General features: G+C 43.5%; 1 protein-coding gene across 1 annotated transcript; it reads left to right on the forward strand.

Moving 5' to 3' along the window:
* Window positions 1-44: 44 nt before the first annotated feature.
* AP5M1 (adaptor related protein complex 5 subunit mu 1) lies at window positions 45-9,565 on the forward strand. Its single transcript, XM_053980225.1, has 8 exons — window positions 45-178; window positions 4,183-4,828; window positions 6,168-6,395; window positions 6,895-7,034; window positions 7,753-7,838; window positions 7,940-8,055; window positions 8,299-8,395; window positions 9,403-9,565. The coding sequence occupies exons 1-8, from the start codon at window positions 111-113 to the stop codon at window positions 9,483-9,485; spliced, it is 1,464 nt and encodes a 487-aa protein (XP_053836200.1). The 5' UTR covers window positions 45-110; the 3' UTR covers window positions 9,486-9,565.
* The last annotated feature ends 8,116 nt before the right edge of the window (window positions 9,566-17,681 follow it).

The following is a 17,681-nucleotide window of genomic DNA, read 5'->3' on the forward strand; positions in this document are numbered from 1 at the left end:
GCCGGAAATGGAGCTGCGCCGGGCGGTCACGGCGCGGCCGCGGCTCCTCCCCGGCCGCCATCGGCACCGGCGGCATCACCGCCGCCATCGGCACCGTCGGCACCATCGGCATGGCCCTGCGGGCGCTGTGGCTCCTCAGGCACGACCACGCGGCCGGCGGCGCCGTGCTCTTCTCCAGGTAGCGACGGTACCGCGGAGGGGGCGCGGGCACGGCGAGCTGGGCAGGTCCGAGGGTCGGGCTAGGTGCACTGGGTGATCTAGAAGGGATCCAGCTGCTATGAGGGATCGAGTGCCCTGGAGGGACCGGGCGTTCTTGAGGGGAGCGGATGCTCTTGGGGGTCCGGGTGCTGTGGAGGGAACCGGACGCCCTGAGAAGAGCGGATGCCCTCAGGGGGCGCGGATGTTCCTGAGGGTTCCCTGGAGATCTGGGTACCCCGAAGGAAATCCTAGTGCCCTGAGGGGGATCGGGTGCTGTGGGGGTCTGGAGGAAATCCCGGTGCCCTGGGGGGGATTGGGTGCTCTGGGGGTCTGGATGACCTGAAGGAAATCCTGATGCCCTGGGGGGATCGGGTGCTCTGAGGGTCTGGAGGAAATCCTGGTGTCCTGGGGGGGATCGGGTGCTCTGGGGGTCTGGAGGAAATCCTGGTGTCCTGGGGGGGATCGGGTGCTCTGGGGGTCTGGAGGAAATCCTGGTGTCCTGGGGGGGATCGGGTGCTCTGGGGGTCTGGGTGTCTTGGGGGACACTGCTGCCCTGTGGGGCCGGGGCGCGGCCCCCGAAACAGATGCAAAACCACCAAATCCATCTGCTACTGAATAAATCCCTCGTCTCGTCCCAGTGCCGCTGGATGCTGTGCGTTTCTGACTCCGATTTTGGAAAGTTCAGAATCAGGGTCACGTAATGTGCTTTTAACTAAATAGGGGAGCTTCTTCCCAGCTTCTGCATTTTGCACGTGCTCCGTTCCTCTTTCTTCTTTGTCACTGTAAACATTTTGCCCTAACATGGTAAAGGACAAGGGAGTGATTGTGAAATACTGTCAGATTATCAAAATGGGCAAAGTAGAAAGCATATATTATTGCTTGTATTTTATTTATATTCTCTCCATGTTGTTCTGTAGCTCTAGGTAAAATAGAGTACTTTCAGACAGAAATTCAGCTTTCCATTTGATGCTAATTTTTGCATATAAACACTTTTTTTTAAAAGTTATTGGAGGACTTTTAAGTTATTGAACACTAAAGAGTCCTCCAAAGGAACAGTTTTTATTCAGAATTCTTGCAGATATAAAGGAAGACTTTGGGCTAGGCAGGTTACTTTTATTGGGCTGGCAAGATTTGTTATCCTTTTTTTTTCTTCTGTGACTTCAGAGAAATCCAGATAATGAGAAGAAAATTAACTGCAGTTAGGGAAAGTTTGCGTGGAAAAAAAAAAAAAAAACAAGACCTGGATAAAGTGACCTACAGTCCTAGACTGAATTCAGTAAAAGCAAAGAGAAAACCTAGGAATAAAAAAAAAAAAAAAAAAAAAAAAAAAACAACCAAGAAAAGAGGAAGTCAACTATCTTCCATCTTCAGGTGCAGACAGATCTCTCCATTGGACACTCCTCTGATTGTTTTAGGATTAGTATTATGGTCCTTGTATTACCTACAGGACTAGAGATGAGGCCTCCCCTCTACAAACACAGATAAAGAGAAAGCCTTGTCCCCAAAACCTCGGGGAGTGTAATCACCACGGAGCAGGGGGGAATGGTGACAGGGGTGTCTGAAGTGACTTGTCACACAGTGAGCGGCAGACACAAGGAGTAGCACTCCTTTGAAAAGGGCAAACTGTCCTCGATGCTTCAAGTGATTTCCAGACTTAGATCTTTCAAGTTCCCAGAGGAAATAATAGGGCCGTGGAAGCCCCAAGTTTATCCTCCTAACTGACCTTAAATTCAACAAAGCACGCAGACAATATAAAGAATGCCCGGATCACATGGAAACTGTTGGTTTCAGGACTTAGGCACTCAGCTGGAGATACGTGAGCCCTGATCTTTGACCTCAGGGAAGACATCGGGGACATCAAAGCATTCCCCCTCTTTTTTTTTTTTTTTAGCTGATCATAACTTAATTCAGGCAACAAGGATGGTCTCTCTCTTGAGTCACTGAAGTTCATTCATCCTTGGAAACTTTTGTCGTTTTTTTTTTTTTTTAATTTGCATCACTTTCTAGAAGGGAATACTGAAAAAACTGGGATCTGAAGGGCTAACTAATGATCTAATGACTCAGCTGGTAAAATTCAGTGGGAGGAGGAGGAGGCTGCTGTGGTGTGGGGACAGCTTCAGCAAATGGAGCAGAGAGACTGGGACTTGACTAAAACAAAACCAGACTGAAATATCTCCTCTTCCCTTGTTTTGGAAATGTTGGCCGAAAAGAAGAGCTGCTCACCAAGGTTACACATAGCCTCTTATCAACACCCTGGCTCTGCAAAGCCTCATAAATTTTAGAGCTGTAAACCCACTTTGTTTCTTTGCTCTTCAGAATAAAATGTGAGAGCACAGGGAGGTGTTTTGCTGTCATCTGTATCCTGTTTACGAATTTTGTCGCTCTGGCTTTGCTCTGTCTATGTTTAGACAAAAAAAAAAAACAACCCCAAAAGCCCTTGATGCCTGATTAGGAATGAAGGAAAAAAAGGCACAGTCACTGAAAATAAGCCTGAGGAAGTGTAGCTGCCTCCAGCTACTCAGTTAAGAGAAGATGATGTAGGTGGGACTTAGAGGCAGCAGGATAAGATCCATGGACATGCTCAGGAGCAGGAGGGAAGTGCTGCAGATGGAGGTCATAGATATAACAAAGTCCCACGTTGCTGGAGTTGCAAGTTCCATGGCAGTTTGGAAAGCAGACTGTCAATGTGTCCTAAAAGGACGGTATAAAAAGGACACCAAGTGAGAGCCTTTATATATCTGTGCAGATTTTTTCTGCCACGTTGGTGTGCAAGCATTGCTCTGAGTGCAAACAAACATCTGAGAAACATCTGCTTCAAGATGATCCATAAAGTGATTTAATTTTGTGTGTGTGACCTGTGAGGGGCACTTTGAGGGTCTGTGGATAACTACTGAGGGAATCCACAAAACAGAATGTAGGAAAGCCAGGCTGTCAGCAAACTTCGTGTAAGAGACACTCAGGGGAGTCTGCAGTTCCAAACCAGGGCAAAACCAGTGCAATCATGGAAGTAATATTTTTTTCTTTTCTCGGCTATTTATTGAAAGACAACTCCTCAGTTCCTCTTGATGGATTTAGGTTACCTTGAAAAGAAATTCATCCCACTCCCCTTTAAAAAACAATACTGCTGCAAGACAAAAAAATCCCAGATATAGTTTTAAACAGTTAATATGATATTCCTCAAATATTATCTCTAGAAAATTTGAAATGAAATATATGTATTGGTACAACATCATTCTAAATTGTACAAAACCTCTGCCCATGACATTATCGTTACATCTTGAATACTTGATAAAATGAAATGATGAAAAAGTCATAAAAGCTTTAAGTCATATACATTGCATGTGCAGTGTGGAATTATTATTATTGTTATTGTTGTTATGGCAGCAAAGCTGTAGCATTATCTACATATAGTAGACTCTGTACTCTATCTAGGCAAAAAGCTGTTGTAGTTGCATTTTATTACATAGAACATCCATGTTCTTAAATATCTGAGAACTTATCTTCAGTGTGATCTCACCTCTTAGAAATGTTTTGAAGTTCTGCACTGGTGGGAGTCATTCCTTAGTGTCATAAAAAATTCTGTACCTTTGTGTGACAGCCAGCATAGATGGACAGATTCACATTTTATTTTAAAAAATAGGTATTTACTCATGAGAATGTATTTACTTAAAGTTTAGACTTGCTAGAAAGAATCCTAACTACTCATGGAATGGTTTTATTGACAGTGATTTATGTTCTGATCCCACCACTGCTTCTATCAGGTTGCTGCAGGCTTCCATGTACACAAGGTTATTTTTAGGCCCAGTGGGTTTTGGGGAGTTGTTTGAACAATGAAGAGAAACCAAATATCAGTAATCCAAGTATTTTCATAATGCTTTTGCAGCCAGAGGAGGGCTTGGGTGCTTCTGCCCCTGGAAGCTCTGGTTTGGGGTGATGTTTTGGGTGGCACAAAGGCACTGAGCCGCTCCGATCCCCTCCCCGCAGGCGCTACCCCACGGTCGAGCTGCGCGCCGAGACCTTCAACGGCTCCACGCACGTCCCCGTCCCCTCGGACAGCGCCTTCCTCAAGGCCCTGCTCTTCGAGCTGCGGCTGGTGGACGAGCACGTTTTCGTGGAGCAGCGGGACACCTGCACCAGGATCAACCACTCCTGCGTGTACTCCGTGTCCACCGCCGCGGGGGAGCTCTGGCCCGTGCTGGCCTTCCACAAGAGCGGCCTCATCTACGCCTGCGTCCCGCTGGTGGAGGGGACCCTGGAGCCACGGCCACCCCTCCTCACCGTCAGCGGGCTCTCGCAGGGACTGGCTCTGTTGTTGGGCATCATGGACTACGTCTCTCCCAGCCGGAAAAACGAGGCTGAGCTGAGCAGCAAGGTGGGGCAGCTCCGAAATCTGCTGATCCAGGCCTGTCCCCTGGGCACCCCCCTGAACACCAACATCCGCAGCCTGAACAGCTCCTTTGAGGACATCCAGGAGATGCCTGCGGATAAGGAGCAGCCAGCCTGGAGATCCTGCACCTACAAGGGCAAGCCTCAGGTTCATGTCTGCATCACTGAGAAGGTCAAGTGTATGCAGTATGACCAGAGGGATGTGGTGGACACGTGGCAAGTTTATGGAGCTGTGAACTGCAAGGTGAGAGTGTTTGATGTGCAAAGTAGTTGTTGTGCAAAGTAAATAATTATTTGATGTAAAATGATATATTGAGTTGAAAATTTTCCTGATTTTTGTTGTCTGAGTCACATTCAGGAGTTACTGGTACCTTTGACTGTTTGGCCACACTGCCCTTCCTTTAAATGATCTGCTGAAATGCCTGAATTAGACAAAATATATCCAGGCTGAGATGTCTGAATGTCTTCTACAAGTGTCCTTACATGAGCATTTTAATTCTTTTTCCTGCCAAAGTTTATTCTTCTGTTATTTCTTATTCTACTACAACATTTTGATCCCACAAATGCTGGTGTTTCATGATATAAGAACAGTTGATAAAGAACCTGGTGAAAGTAACTGGTTGTATAGTTATTTTGGATGGTTTGTATGTGACAGTGGTTTTCATTGTAGAAGCCCAGAATGGTTTGGGCTGGAAGGGACCTTAAAGATCATCACATTCCAACCCCCTGCCATGGGCAGGGACACCTTCCACTAGACCAGGTTGCTGCAAACCCTGTCTGACCAGGCCTTGAACACTTCCAGAGATGGGCTTCTGTGGGCATTGTTTAATATTAAAATATCTCATTGTTTAATATTGCAAAGTGGGGACTATTGACTAACTGGATCCATAATAATTATGAAATATATTAAAGTAATATCCATAATAATTATGAAATATATTCTATAATTTGTGCTGTCAATTCATTCTTTGTTTTGAATTATGCTTAGGAAGCACACAATATTATCTTGGCACACTGTATTTGTAACTGCCAGTGTTTTACAAGGAGAGGGACCTGCTAATAAACTGGTAATTTAATTATTTGCATGCAGTGGGAATCTCATCTCCAAAGGAGGCCAACCTAGATGCTGCACTTCCAAAGCCTGGGTAACATTTCCCACCTGCCATGCTGGTAGGGATTGTGTGGGTGAGCAGCTTCCTGCTCTCAGAGGGACAATTCCCAGGTCATTTTGCAGGGTGGGTGGATGGCCTTACACAAGAAGAAAGCCCAGGTGTGATCATGGCCTGCTGGGAATGAGACAAGGGACACTCTGCTGTGACAGAGCTGGCATGGGACCACAGAAACCATCCAGAGCATGCTGGAATCCATTAAGTGGATGTTGTAAAAACAACCTAATTAATTTAATTGTCAGCAAGTGAGACCGATGTCTTTGTTGTGGTGGTTAGTACTAGTGATCAAAGACAACTGAAAATCAGTAGGGATTTTATTTATTTTTAATCCTAAAATTATGTTTTATTTTTGAACATCTCATTGTGACTCGATTCAGGTGTTTTAGAATAATGTCTTGATTTCCTTTTCCCCAGTGTGACATAGAGGGATCTGCACCAAACGTCACCCTCAGCCTGACCCTCCCGACGAACGCGCCGCCGCTCCAGGACATCGTGGTCCATCACTGTGTGACCTCCGTGGACCCTGCCATGCTCATGTCCACCAGTGCTGAGCCTCTGCATGATTCTGTGTACAATGGACCTTACAAATTCCCTTTCATTCCTCCTTCAGACTCCTTCAACCTGTGTTACTACACTTCCCAGGTAACAGCACACTCCCAACCCGTGGTTTTTTCTAGTGTTCAAACAGAAATGAAAACACTTGTGTGGGCATCAGCCCACATGGGCATGCTGGAGTGAGTTTGAGTCCAATGTAGATAACAAAACATTATATAAAATGTAGATAACAAAACATTATATAAAATGGTTCTTGTGTAATATACTGCTTGGAAGGCACTTAAGGACTTGACTTGACTTGTCTGAGTCACCTTCAGGAGTTACTGATATCTTTGCTTGGCAATGCTGCTCTTACTTTAAATCAGCCACTTAAATGCTTGAATTAGGAAATTATATCCAGGCTGAGAAGTCAAGTGCATGCCCCCCAGGTCTCTGTTATCACAAGCAGCCTGAAGAGTTTAGCACAGTCACTAATTAATATGTGTTTGGGGTCTTTTTTAAAGTACTTTACCAATGGAAACAGTATATAACTGATCTTGTGATGATGGTGTTAATATATCTTGAGAATGAATATAGTTTTTTCCAGGTTCCTGTCCCACCAATTTTGGGGTGTTACCAACTCGTTGAAGAGGGATCACAGATAAAAATAACAGTTAATTTAAAGCTCCATGAAAGCATAAAGAATTCTTTTGAGTACTGTGAAGCTCGTATACCTTTCTTCAACAGGTAAGAATAAAGAAAACCTAAATGAATTTCTTCCATTTCTCTGTTATCTTCCCAAAATGAACTTGTCAGGAGTCAATATAACAGATTATGCTCTCTCAGGGTGCTACCAGTGAACACCAACCTTGGTGAAATGAGGCTGAATACAGAATTATACCAGAATATTTGGTGACATTCCAAATACTTGTGTTGCTCATCCTGTTTGCCTGTGGTATCTTCTCACATGAAACACTGCCACAATCCCCCAGGTGGATTAAGCTGGGGATCACTTCCAACTCAACAGGGTTACCTGTTCCTTAAGACTGCCAATCCTAGCTACAGATCAGCTTATCAAAAATATAGTTATTTCAAATTAAAATAATAGTTTTCATCTAAACCTCTCTGACAGCTGCCATGACCATGCTGCCACCTAATTATCATGAAAATTCAAAGATGGAATGATGCAAAGTTGCTGATGCTGATCACAGTGTTGGTAAAACACTATCAGTGAACTAAAACATCAACAGCTCCTTTATGATTACTGGGCTGAAAGCACAGTGATTTCCTCCTGCTCTGTAATTTCTTCTCATAAATTAGCAGTGTGCTCAGATAGGTGTGATTGGTCTGTATGCACATAAATTATGTCTGTCAGCATTTCCTGGCTTTCTGTAACAAAACAGGCATTAACAAATGCTGAATGATAGTAACTGCAGTGGTTTTAATTCTCCTCTCTCCCATCTAGGGGCCCCATTGCTCAGTTAGAGTACAAAGTTAGTTATGGCCAACTGGATTTGTCCCGGGAGAAGAGCCTCCTGGTTTGGGTCATTGGTAAGGACCTCCCCCCTGTGACTGCCCTTCCTTCCCCAGCCCCTCCTCTGCAGCCTGGGCACAGCTGTGTGACATCTAATAGATGCTGTCTCTGCCTTTAGGACAGAAGTTCCCCAAATCTTTGGAGATTTCCCTGACTGGAACTGTGTCTTTTGGCACCGCAGGCAAAGAGCACCCGACTGATTATGTGTGCACTGGGAACACTGCTTATGTAAAAGTAAGTCACAGGCTCTGGGAAAAGAGGCCTTAGTAGCCACTTTTTTATTGTCTTCAATTGAAGATACATTGATTTAAAATCTCATATTCTCAGCATGGATTCTTGTTTTCCTGCCTAGAGGATTTGACATCCTGTCACTTTGGAGTACCCTTGCACACGCAGAGCATGTGACACAGATTGTCAGGATTTGTACAGCAAGGGTGACAATGTGCATCTGATTGTGTTTTCCCTCTTTTTTTGTAGCTGTATTTTAGGATCTCAGATTTTACGCTTACTGGATGTTATGTAGACCAGCATTCTGTTCAGATCTTTGTTCCAGGGAAACCCAAAATTACTGCAAGTGAGTTGCTAAAATTGAATTGAAGTTATGAACTGGCTATCAATTACTAAAATTGCATGACTAAAGTTGGACTTTTGTACTCTTTTGTTGAGTTGGGGTTTTTTTGTGATGTTTAAAGCATCCCTGGAGTAGGGACTGGCCTCTCCATTTGAAATGAGAGCTCTTACAAAGTCAGCCTCTCTCTGGGTCTCTCTCCCCTCTGCCCTAAGCTGGTTCCTATTCTTTCCATAATGGCAGAACTATTTTGGGGGACACAGGGAATGATCCTCCCTAATCTGGCCCCTTGTTTAGGACACCTTTGTCAGAGACATTTTCTGTGGGTTGGGAATACCCAGGTACAGAACTGAGCACCTGCATGCAAGGTGACACTGCTGCTGTCAGTGTCACCACACCAGCTCCTCTTGGTGGATGTGGCTCTACACTGAATGTGTGAAGCAGAACCCAAATCTGCTTTTTATTAACCCATGAGCACTGCCAAACCTGCACCAAAAATACCCTAAATGGCATACAGAAAGCACATATTAAATCTGAGCTCATTAAACCAGCTCTGCCTAATGGAAGCATTTTTATTTGTAGCTGTCTCTCTGTTGCAACTCTGTAAATGCCTTCTGAAAAGCATCGTTTACACTGTTAATTTTGTGAGAGGTCACACTAGCCCTAAATTGTAACGCAGAAAAAGCAGCATTTTCATGGTTTATATTGAGCGTGCAATTTATATTCATTGAACAAAATCCAAGCCATCCACCTGCTTTTGACTTAACCTCTGTTTGAATTTTAAGCTCATGACTGATACATTAGTAAAGGTAATTGAAGCTGAGACTTTAAATGTCTCATTATCAGAAACGATTTTCAAATAATAGTAAGAGTCTTACAGTTTAAAGAGGCCATTATACCTTTTCTGTAAACTGGTAAAGATGGATTAGTAGTTACTTAAACTTGGATGAAGGAATGTCTGATTGTGAGGCACCCTGTAATGCTTATTTTTCTTGCCTGTTTTTTCCCTTTAGCCCGGGAATTGATTTCTTCTGATTACTACATCTGGAATTCCAAAGCACCAGCACCTATGGTGTACAAACCCTTATTTGACTAATGTACTTGAGAATAATTTTTATATTTAAACAAAGCACAGTGTTAATGAGATTTATGTCATGATACAGTAAAATAAATATTCTTTAGCACTTTTGCTTTCTTTGTGTTCTTAAAAATTTCTGTTGATGGAAAAGAAGAGGTCACTTGTCTTAAAAACATGGGTTTAAACTGTTGAGTTGAGTTCTGGCTGACAGCCTAGAGAGGACAATTTGAAATAAACTTACTGTGGCTGGTTTCACTTTCCCTTCTAACTTTTAACTGGTACAAAATAAGTACCTGGTGTTACAGGTTCAGACATTGAGATTCCCAGTTACTTCACTGGTTTCCCATTGCAGGATGAGAAAGGTTTCATCATCCTAATCCTGTCCTAAAGTCACAAGAATCTCATCGAACTCCAGATTCAGAGAACAGTAGAGCAGAAGTTCTGTTATTTTTACAAGATGTGTACAGAATACACACCAGTCAATAATTTACAAGGATTTTCAAGAGGAGGAATATGGCATGAGCAGCACTTCTGAAATTGGAGGCAGTTTTAATGAAGGTATCTTTATTGCCTCTGCCAGCAGAAGTGGTGATTTCCCTTGCACACATGCCTGTGAGCTGCTGTGAGAGAACCTTTCTGTGTTTCTCTGTTCCCTCTGTAGTTGCCTAGATATTTTCACTGTTTCTGTGAACTGCTTGCTCTAGAAGCAGAGGTGTGAACTGGGTTTTTCAGCTCACAAGACTGGTTCTGAGGAGGCAAAATCAGCTAAGTTTGCTGGAAGTTCCAGAAACCTTCACTGAGCTGTGAGTAGGTGGAAAAAGTCACAATTTACAGATGCAAACCTCTAATTTTGAGATCTGCAGGAACACAGGAAATGGACTTTAGGAGAGTTATCAGGAAATGTGCAGATTCTGAAGGGCTGGTGGGGAGGTGCTGTGGAGAGCAGCACAAAAGCAGAGGATGCTGATTCCTAACAGAGCTGCTCCTGCCCTGCCTCGTGTTTCACTGTGCTCTGTGGGGTAGCTCAGATCAGGGGTTGTGCAAGGAGGGAATTTTTAAGCTCTAATCTGAAAAATCCTTAGATTGATAGAGTAATCTGATGGGTTGGTTAAATGTTCTAGAGGGTGGATTCATTCTTGTGAGACACTGTTGAGCTGAAACTGCTGTGCAAACTTAGAGAACAGAGCTATGCCCTGTGCCCTGTTTCACACAGGTGATGTGTCTGTTTTGTTCAGCAGCAAAAGGTGAGTTTGTGATTTTGCCCATGACCCAGCCCCTCCCTGCTGGAGTTGTCCACGTGTCTGGACACCACGGTGTGAGTGGGAGGAGGAGCTCTCTCTGCTGGAAGGGTTTAGAGCCTGTTCTGGACACCAGGCCACGGGGTTTGGCTTCCACCTACCCATGAGAAAGGTGGTGGCTCTGCTCTGCACAGCAGCACTCTGCAGGAATGGCTTTTCTTACTCAAACACTCCCTAGTAAATTCTGGGAAGCAATGGCACTGCCTAAGTTCATGGTATCTTGGCACTTAATAGAAGGGAATTTTTCTAAATCCTGATGCTTTGTGTTTCCCTCTTGCCCGTGTCTCTGACTCTCATGGTTAGGGGAGTTGAGGTGCTCAGGAATGGAGGGCTCTGGCTTCAGTAAGCTAAAAATGCCATTTATTCTACAGAAGCTGTGAATGGAAATGATGAACTGCTTTGCACACACTCAGTAGGGCAGGTTTGGAGGGAGGGAGGTGGCAGGTGATGTTTCCCTTCTAGCCCTGAGCAGTTTTTCACAACCTCACGTCAGCCATCTCCTGTTTTGATTTGTTATCAAGGTTTGCTCTGTAATTGCTGCAGTGCTCTGCTCAGGGACAGCTCTGTAGTGAGAAAAGTGGGGGAAGGAGCCCTGGCTGCAGAGATCTCTGTGCAGATGTGAGTGTGCAGCACACCCTGTTCTTTGGAAAGCACCAGGATGGGAAAGGCAGCAAAACACAGCAGCTTAAAGGCACACAGCTTCACCCAGCATTGTGCAACCCCTGGGGGACACCCACGTGGGCAGAAACCAGAGGGAGAGCTTCCCCTGGCCTTTGGGAAGGGCCCAAGTGGATCCTGCATGCTCATGGATACTTCATAAATATTAATAAGGTAGGAAAGTAGTAAACTCATCTTGGTAATCTCACTAAATTAGGGGACACTGGGTAGATAACATGGGAAGAGTTCAAGGAGTTACAAATGACTAAACCTTTCTGTGTTTCTCTGTTCCCTCTGTAGTTGCCTGGATAATTTCACTGTTTCTTTATGTGCTCTGACTGCTTGTCCTGTTTTATGAAAGGAGAAAAGCCCTTCAAACCCTACATCAGGAAGATCTGATGTAGAGCTCACATGAGCCTGCAGATTCCCAGGAAAGGGCTGGTACCTAACAGAGGTTCTGGTGGGCTCTAAAGGTGACCAAGTTCAGTAGCATTCCTTTAGCTCTTTAATAAAATAAACAAGTTTTTAATACAACAGTTTCTTTAAAAATGTGTTAAAGGGAAAAACCAAAAAAATTTGTGTTGGTACAGAGTGCTGTTTCTTCTACCAGAGTGTTTGCTGTTTGAAATGCTTCTATTTGTAATTTTGTCACAGGCATAGATTACATGAAATCTTTGTGAAGGTAACTTTGCACAAGGACTTTCCAAAAGAAGTGGCCAAAGAGTTCTCCAGACTTTGTATTTTGTTTTAGAGGCCCAGAAGAAAACTAAGATGCAAAGAACTGAAAACAATAAATGTAAGGACTTAAATAATGGGTTGCAAACATGACATTCCCCCCCAGCCCTCAAAAAATACTGGATTTCATATGATATGGAACTCACTTCATTAGTGAAATTAATTTGTTTCATTTCATTAAAATTTGGGAGTAATGTAAGAAACAGCGATTAAAATTAATTTAAAGCAAATACACACTGTCAAAGCTTTTGAGGTGAGACTGAACATTCATTGGCAATGAGAATTGATGTAACAGACCTCCAAGAAATTAACATAATGCAAAATCCATGTATAACTCACTAAACACAGCAAAAATGGCTGAGGTTTCCAAATCCAGTGGTATTGGGAAACCCTCACCAAACGTGTTTTGTTTAACACTTGTGGAAGGTGTGGAGGGAAATGGGGAATTTGCATTGGAGTTCCCAGAGAGGCTGAGAAGCTGCAATTCCTGTTCCTCCCACCACAGAGGGGAATGAGTCCCCCTAACACAGTTCCATGTTGTCAAATCTGTCACTGATCACTAATCAGGAATTTGATGGTTTTCCAGTTTTCTGGAAGCCCTTTCCTCCCCCAAGGTATTTGTTGACAGCTCTGAGATGGTTTATGCCAGTTCCTCAAGAACTTTGGGGTAAATCCTGTTGCTTTAGATAATTTGGAAGTCATCACTTTTTTCATGTAATTCAGCCCTTCCCTCCTCTGTGTTTTTTTGCTGTTTTTACCAGCGTTAACTGCTGTGGCCATTTGTTACAGTAAACACTGAAACAACGAGCCATTAAACATTCCATGCTTGTCCCCAGTTTATTCATGCTGTCCCAGGAATTGGCCACACTCTGTCCTATTTGTACAAGCCCTGCTGAGAATTAAGCCAGAAGAGAGTTTGTAAGTCCATGTTTGTCCCTCACTACTTTTGCTGACTCCCTCACCACCACCTCCCTGTTCTCTCATCCCTAGGGGACAGACAAAATAAAAGGTTTTTATTTTTTAGCACCTTTTCAACACCTTTTATTTCAACACCTTTTATAGTGGGGAAAACCAAGTCCACACAAAGCTGAATTCATCCTGAGAGCACCATGGTGGGAAATCCGTGCAGCCCTCGATCCCAAATGAGACATTAGATGAGAATTTTGTGCATCCCAGTTTGGGAAGTGCAAGTTTCCCTGGAAGAGCTGCTGTAGCTCTGTATGGCTGTCAGTGGCAATCCCACAGGGGCACCTTGGGATTGTTGTTAAATTTCATTCCCATGCCTGTATTCCCTTCTTGCTACCAAAATCTTGCCACACAAACCCAATACAACAATTCAGGTGCAGGGAACAGAGATTTAACTCTGACTGTGACTACCCTGGACATCCTGAGGACCTGCAGCATGGGGATAGGTGCCACTCATTGACCACCTAAAATTCCACTTCCTTATTTCCCCAAACCTCCTGTTGCCCTAAGATGCACCAATCTGATTTTTGCAGGAATGAGGTGGTAACTCAATAAGGTGGTAACTCAATAAGGTGGTAACTCAATAAGGTGGTAATTCCCCCCTGCAGATAAGCAGAACCTGAGAGAAAAAAGAGGCTCTTTTCCCCTAAAAATGGGGATTCTCTCTCTTGTGAGCAGGCTGGCATTAAAGCAGTGTCTCTCTCCACCCACACCCAGATCCAAAGGACTGTGGGGTTGTTACTGCAGCCCTGCAGCAGGCAGGACACCCAGCCAGTATTGCCAAGAGGCTTTCCCAGGAAAGCAGCATCCCTGGAGCTGCAGTGCTGCATGTGAGGAGGACAGCAGTGCCACCACTCCATCCCAAGTCAAGGGGGCCAGGGAGGAGCTGGAAAGGAGAGGATTGGGATGGCCCATTGCTCCCCCAGCCAAACCTCACTGTCCTCAAAGGGGCCGGAGGGCTCTCCCAAAAGCTTCCCATTAAAGATGCACCTGTCCCCCAGGATGCCACACCCTCAACAAATCAAGCCAAATACTACAGGGAGATCTCAACCCCCAGGTATGCTTTTTTCCTAAGGACTCCTGACCCACAGTGCAACTGAAAATCAGATATTTTAAGCCACAGGCCTGCCCCCTTTTCTCCTTCTTGCTTTTATGAGGCCTCCAAGAAACCTGGTCGAGCTCTAGATAATTTTTAAAAATTATTTTAAATAATGCCATTTGCAGAGACACGTAACAGCAGAGAGCTAAACCCAACCCATTTTCTCCCCAATGAGATCAGCTGGTCACTTTTGATTTTCTCTAGAAACCTATCTCTTCAGGACCTTTCTTCTTCCTTTTTCTTTATTTTTTTTGAAGTCAAAGTCTGTTTCCCGTTTGGTAGGTGACCTGTTTAATGTTTTCCCTGTGTCTGGGAACTCCTTAGTGTAATTAGCGACCTTTGAACTCCACAACTAATCCTGAGCTATTTTGTATTCCTTACTCATCTTTAAGGCTGGACCTTTCTTTTCTTTTGAGTCCGCTGCCACAATTAAAGAAGAAACAGCTGCATTTCAAAGGGATTCCAATTCCAGAAGCTTAATCGTGATTGACATGTTCTTATTCTAAGCTATAAGAAACTCTAAGAGTCCTTTCTTGGGTTAAAACTTCAATCATTTTCTAAAAAATTATCTCAATATGGATTTTATTCATTTTCTTTGATAACCATTCTTTGTGATTTTTTTAACTTGAAAGATGCTTTGAGTTTGTGATGAATATGAACTGCGCCCACCGAAAAGAATGAATGGTGTCGGGCTCGGGCTGGATGCAGAAGTGCCTAAATTCCGTTTATTGTCAAAATCTGATTATGAAACCTGACGTCCTCCATGTAGCTTGACATCATTCCACATGCCCCAAAGGAAGGAGAGGTGGAAGCTCTTGCAAATGAACCTCAGGAAGGCTGGGGAGGGAGATGGCATAAAGCATTCTCCAGAAATAGATATATTTTTTAACAGCTTTTCCCAATTTTTATAGCACAGATTAAGAAGCCTTCCAGTGTTGGAAGGGCCCCTCTTCACTCTTGGAGAAATGAATTCCCAACGAAAAGTCACTGCCAAAAGCAGCTGCCTTAAAACAGGGATAATTCGTGAGGTTTAAAATTATTGCCACAAACCCTGAGCGAGGCTGTGGTGCTTAAATCTCCTCCAAGGGCTGAGCCTTTTGGGTCCCGTTATTTAATTATCTCCCTCTCACTTACATTCGAGTTCAGCGTGACCTCAGAAAGATGGGCTTAGAAAGGGAAAAAAAAAAAAAAAAACAAAAAAAAAGCCTGAAAATCTGCTTGTGTGTTTGCCCAGATCCACCTGATCTTTGGCACACGGATCCGTGGGCATCACTGATGGTCTAGACCTGCCCAAAATCATCCCAAAGAGCCCCAGGAGCAGCAGCAGGCGAGACCTGGTGTTCCTAAGACAAAGGTCAAATAAAAAAAAGGATGTTAATAAACAGCCCTCCGGTTTAAAGGGACTTTTTTTTCCTCTTTTTTTTTTTTCCCCCCCTTTTTTTTTTTTTTTTTTTAAGGATTACATCTTAAATTCCAACAAATCAGATTTAGGAGTTACTGAAAGTGAAATTGATCCATCCCTCAGCCAAACTTTGCAATACTTTCCTGTTCTGACATCATTTAGATAGTTAGCTGCATTATCAGATTAAAAACCATTGTACAGGGCCGCTGAAAGGAAAAAGGAGCCAAAAAGCTAAACACTGCCTGAATTCTGAACCTTTTAACCTGGCTGAAGTACGGTGGGGTCCCTGTTATGCAAATACCTTCAATCCTCTGCTAAGTTCAGTGGAAATAATTTTCTTGAATGACAGGTTTATTCAGCAAGGATTCAGTTGGCGATTAATCCCCCTTTGATCTAAGGTATTTCACTTAACTACCAGTTACCTCGTCCTGACAAAGTGCAACCGAGATTAGGGAGATCACCAGAACGCGGCCGGGCTCTGCGTTTATTCTCCCCAGCCGTTCAAAGGGAAGGGCCAGGAATGCAATCTATTCCCACTATTTGAAGATGGAAACTCCTGTCTCCCGAGTTAGAAAGTCAATTGAATACCAAGTGGGGCTGGGTCCTGACCGAGCTCCCGACCCCAGATATTCCCACTCCTTGGGATATTTTTGTTCTGAGCCCGCTTTCAGCCAGGTTTCCACTCTTCCAGAGCTGCCTGTTTATTTCAGATCAGCGCGTGGCACTGTGGAAAAGGCCTTTGCTTTTGGGGAAAGAGGATATTTCCCAACTTTGAGCTCTTTTTGAGCTATTTCCCTATTTTTGAGCTATTATTTCTTCATTTTTTTTGGCTAAAAAATCTTTTTTGCACTTCTCCAGCAAGTATATGTGGCAAGCACATTTCTCTCTCTCTCAGGACTTTTTAATAGAGGTACACAGAGAGAAAGAAATGTGCTTGCCACAAGTACACCTATTTATTAATATATAAGAGACCTAATATATTAATGAAAATTACATGTATTATAAATGCATATATTTTAAAAACTGATACTAGAGCTAACCACCTAAATTACATCAGAACAAGATAATTTTGCTGAGGGATAGATCAATCTCATTTTCAGTAACTCCTAAATCTGATTTGCTGGAATTTAAGATGTAATTCTTAAAAAAAAAAAAAAAACAAACAAAAAAACCTTTTTAACTGAAGCACTGTTCATTAGCATCCCTTTTTTTTATTTGACCTTTGTCTTAGGAACACCAGGTCTTGCCTGCTGCCATTCCTGGGATTTTTGGGATCATTCTGGGACAGGTTTATGTGGCTGGATATATATTTATACTTCCAGCAGGCGAGGTGTAAAATTTTTGTGCCAAAACCTATTCATGAAGGAAAATACATCACTACAGATTACAGAATTATCCCCTAAAATAAAAAAAATTCAGACAACTGCTCGGTGGCTGCCTGACATCTGAAATAAAGCAATTTTTTTACTCTGCTTATCCATTCACTGCCGTGTTTTCCCTTTTTGCTGAATTATGACATCATTTTGTAGCAGCATCAACTCCAAAAATGCTGCAGCGACCACGGGAGCACGGTCCTGATCTGGGCTTAGCTGGGTCAGCCCGTGAGAAGCTGATTACAGGATTGGGCACAAAGCTGCATTTCCCTATCCGAGGGGAAAGGCGGAACAAAATCATTTGTGGGATTCTCCCCGTGGTGAAAGTGGCTGCCGGGATTTCCACTCAGAACTTGCTGATTTTAAGGGGGTTGTTTGTATGTAAATATGGCTGAGAGAGGGGAGGGAAATGATCTTATTCCCATTTTTGGACTTTACCCATCCTGAGATATCAGGCAGCTGCTTAAACAAATTCCTTGTCTGTAGAATCTGTAAAAATCAACCTCCTAAAGCATAACTCTGCTTGTAAGTCCTTGCAGAATTGGGGCTGTATTTGGGTATTTCTCCACTCCATGGGCAAACTGTAAACCATCCCTCATCTGTGTTGTCATTTTTTTACTCCCTTATGTGAAATAAGTGGAATTATTAAATATCTGCTCTGCAGGGTGAGTTCTTCCACACGAA

The sequence above is a fragment of the Vidua macroura genome, chromosome 6 (assembly GCF_024509145.1).
Source record: "Vidua macroura isolate BioBank_ID:100142 chromosome 6, ASM2450914v1, whole genome shotgun sequence".
In the NCBI taxonomy this organism is placed as follows: domain Eukaryota; kingdom Metazoa; phylum Chordata; class Aves; order Passeriformes; family Viduidae; genus Vidua; species Vidua macroura.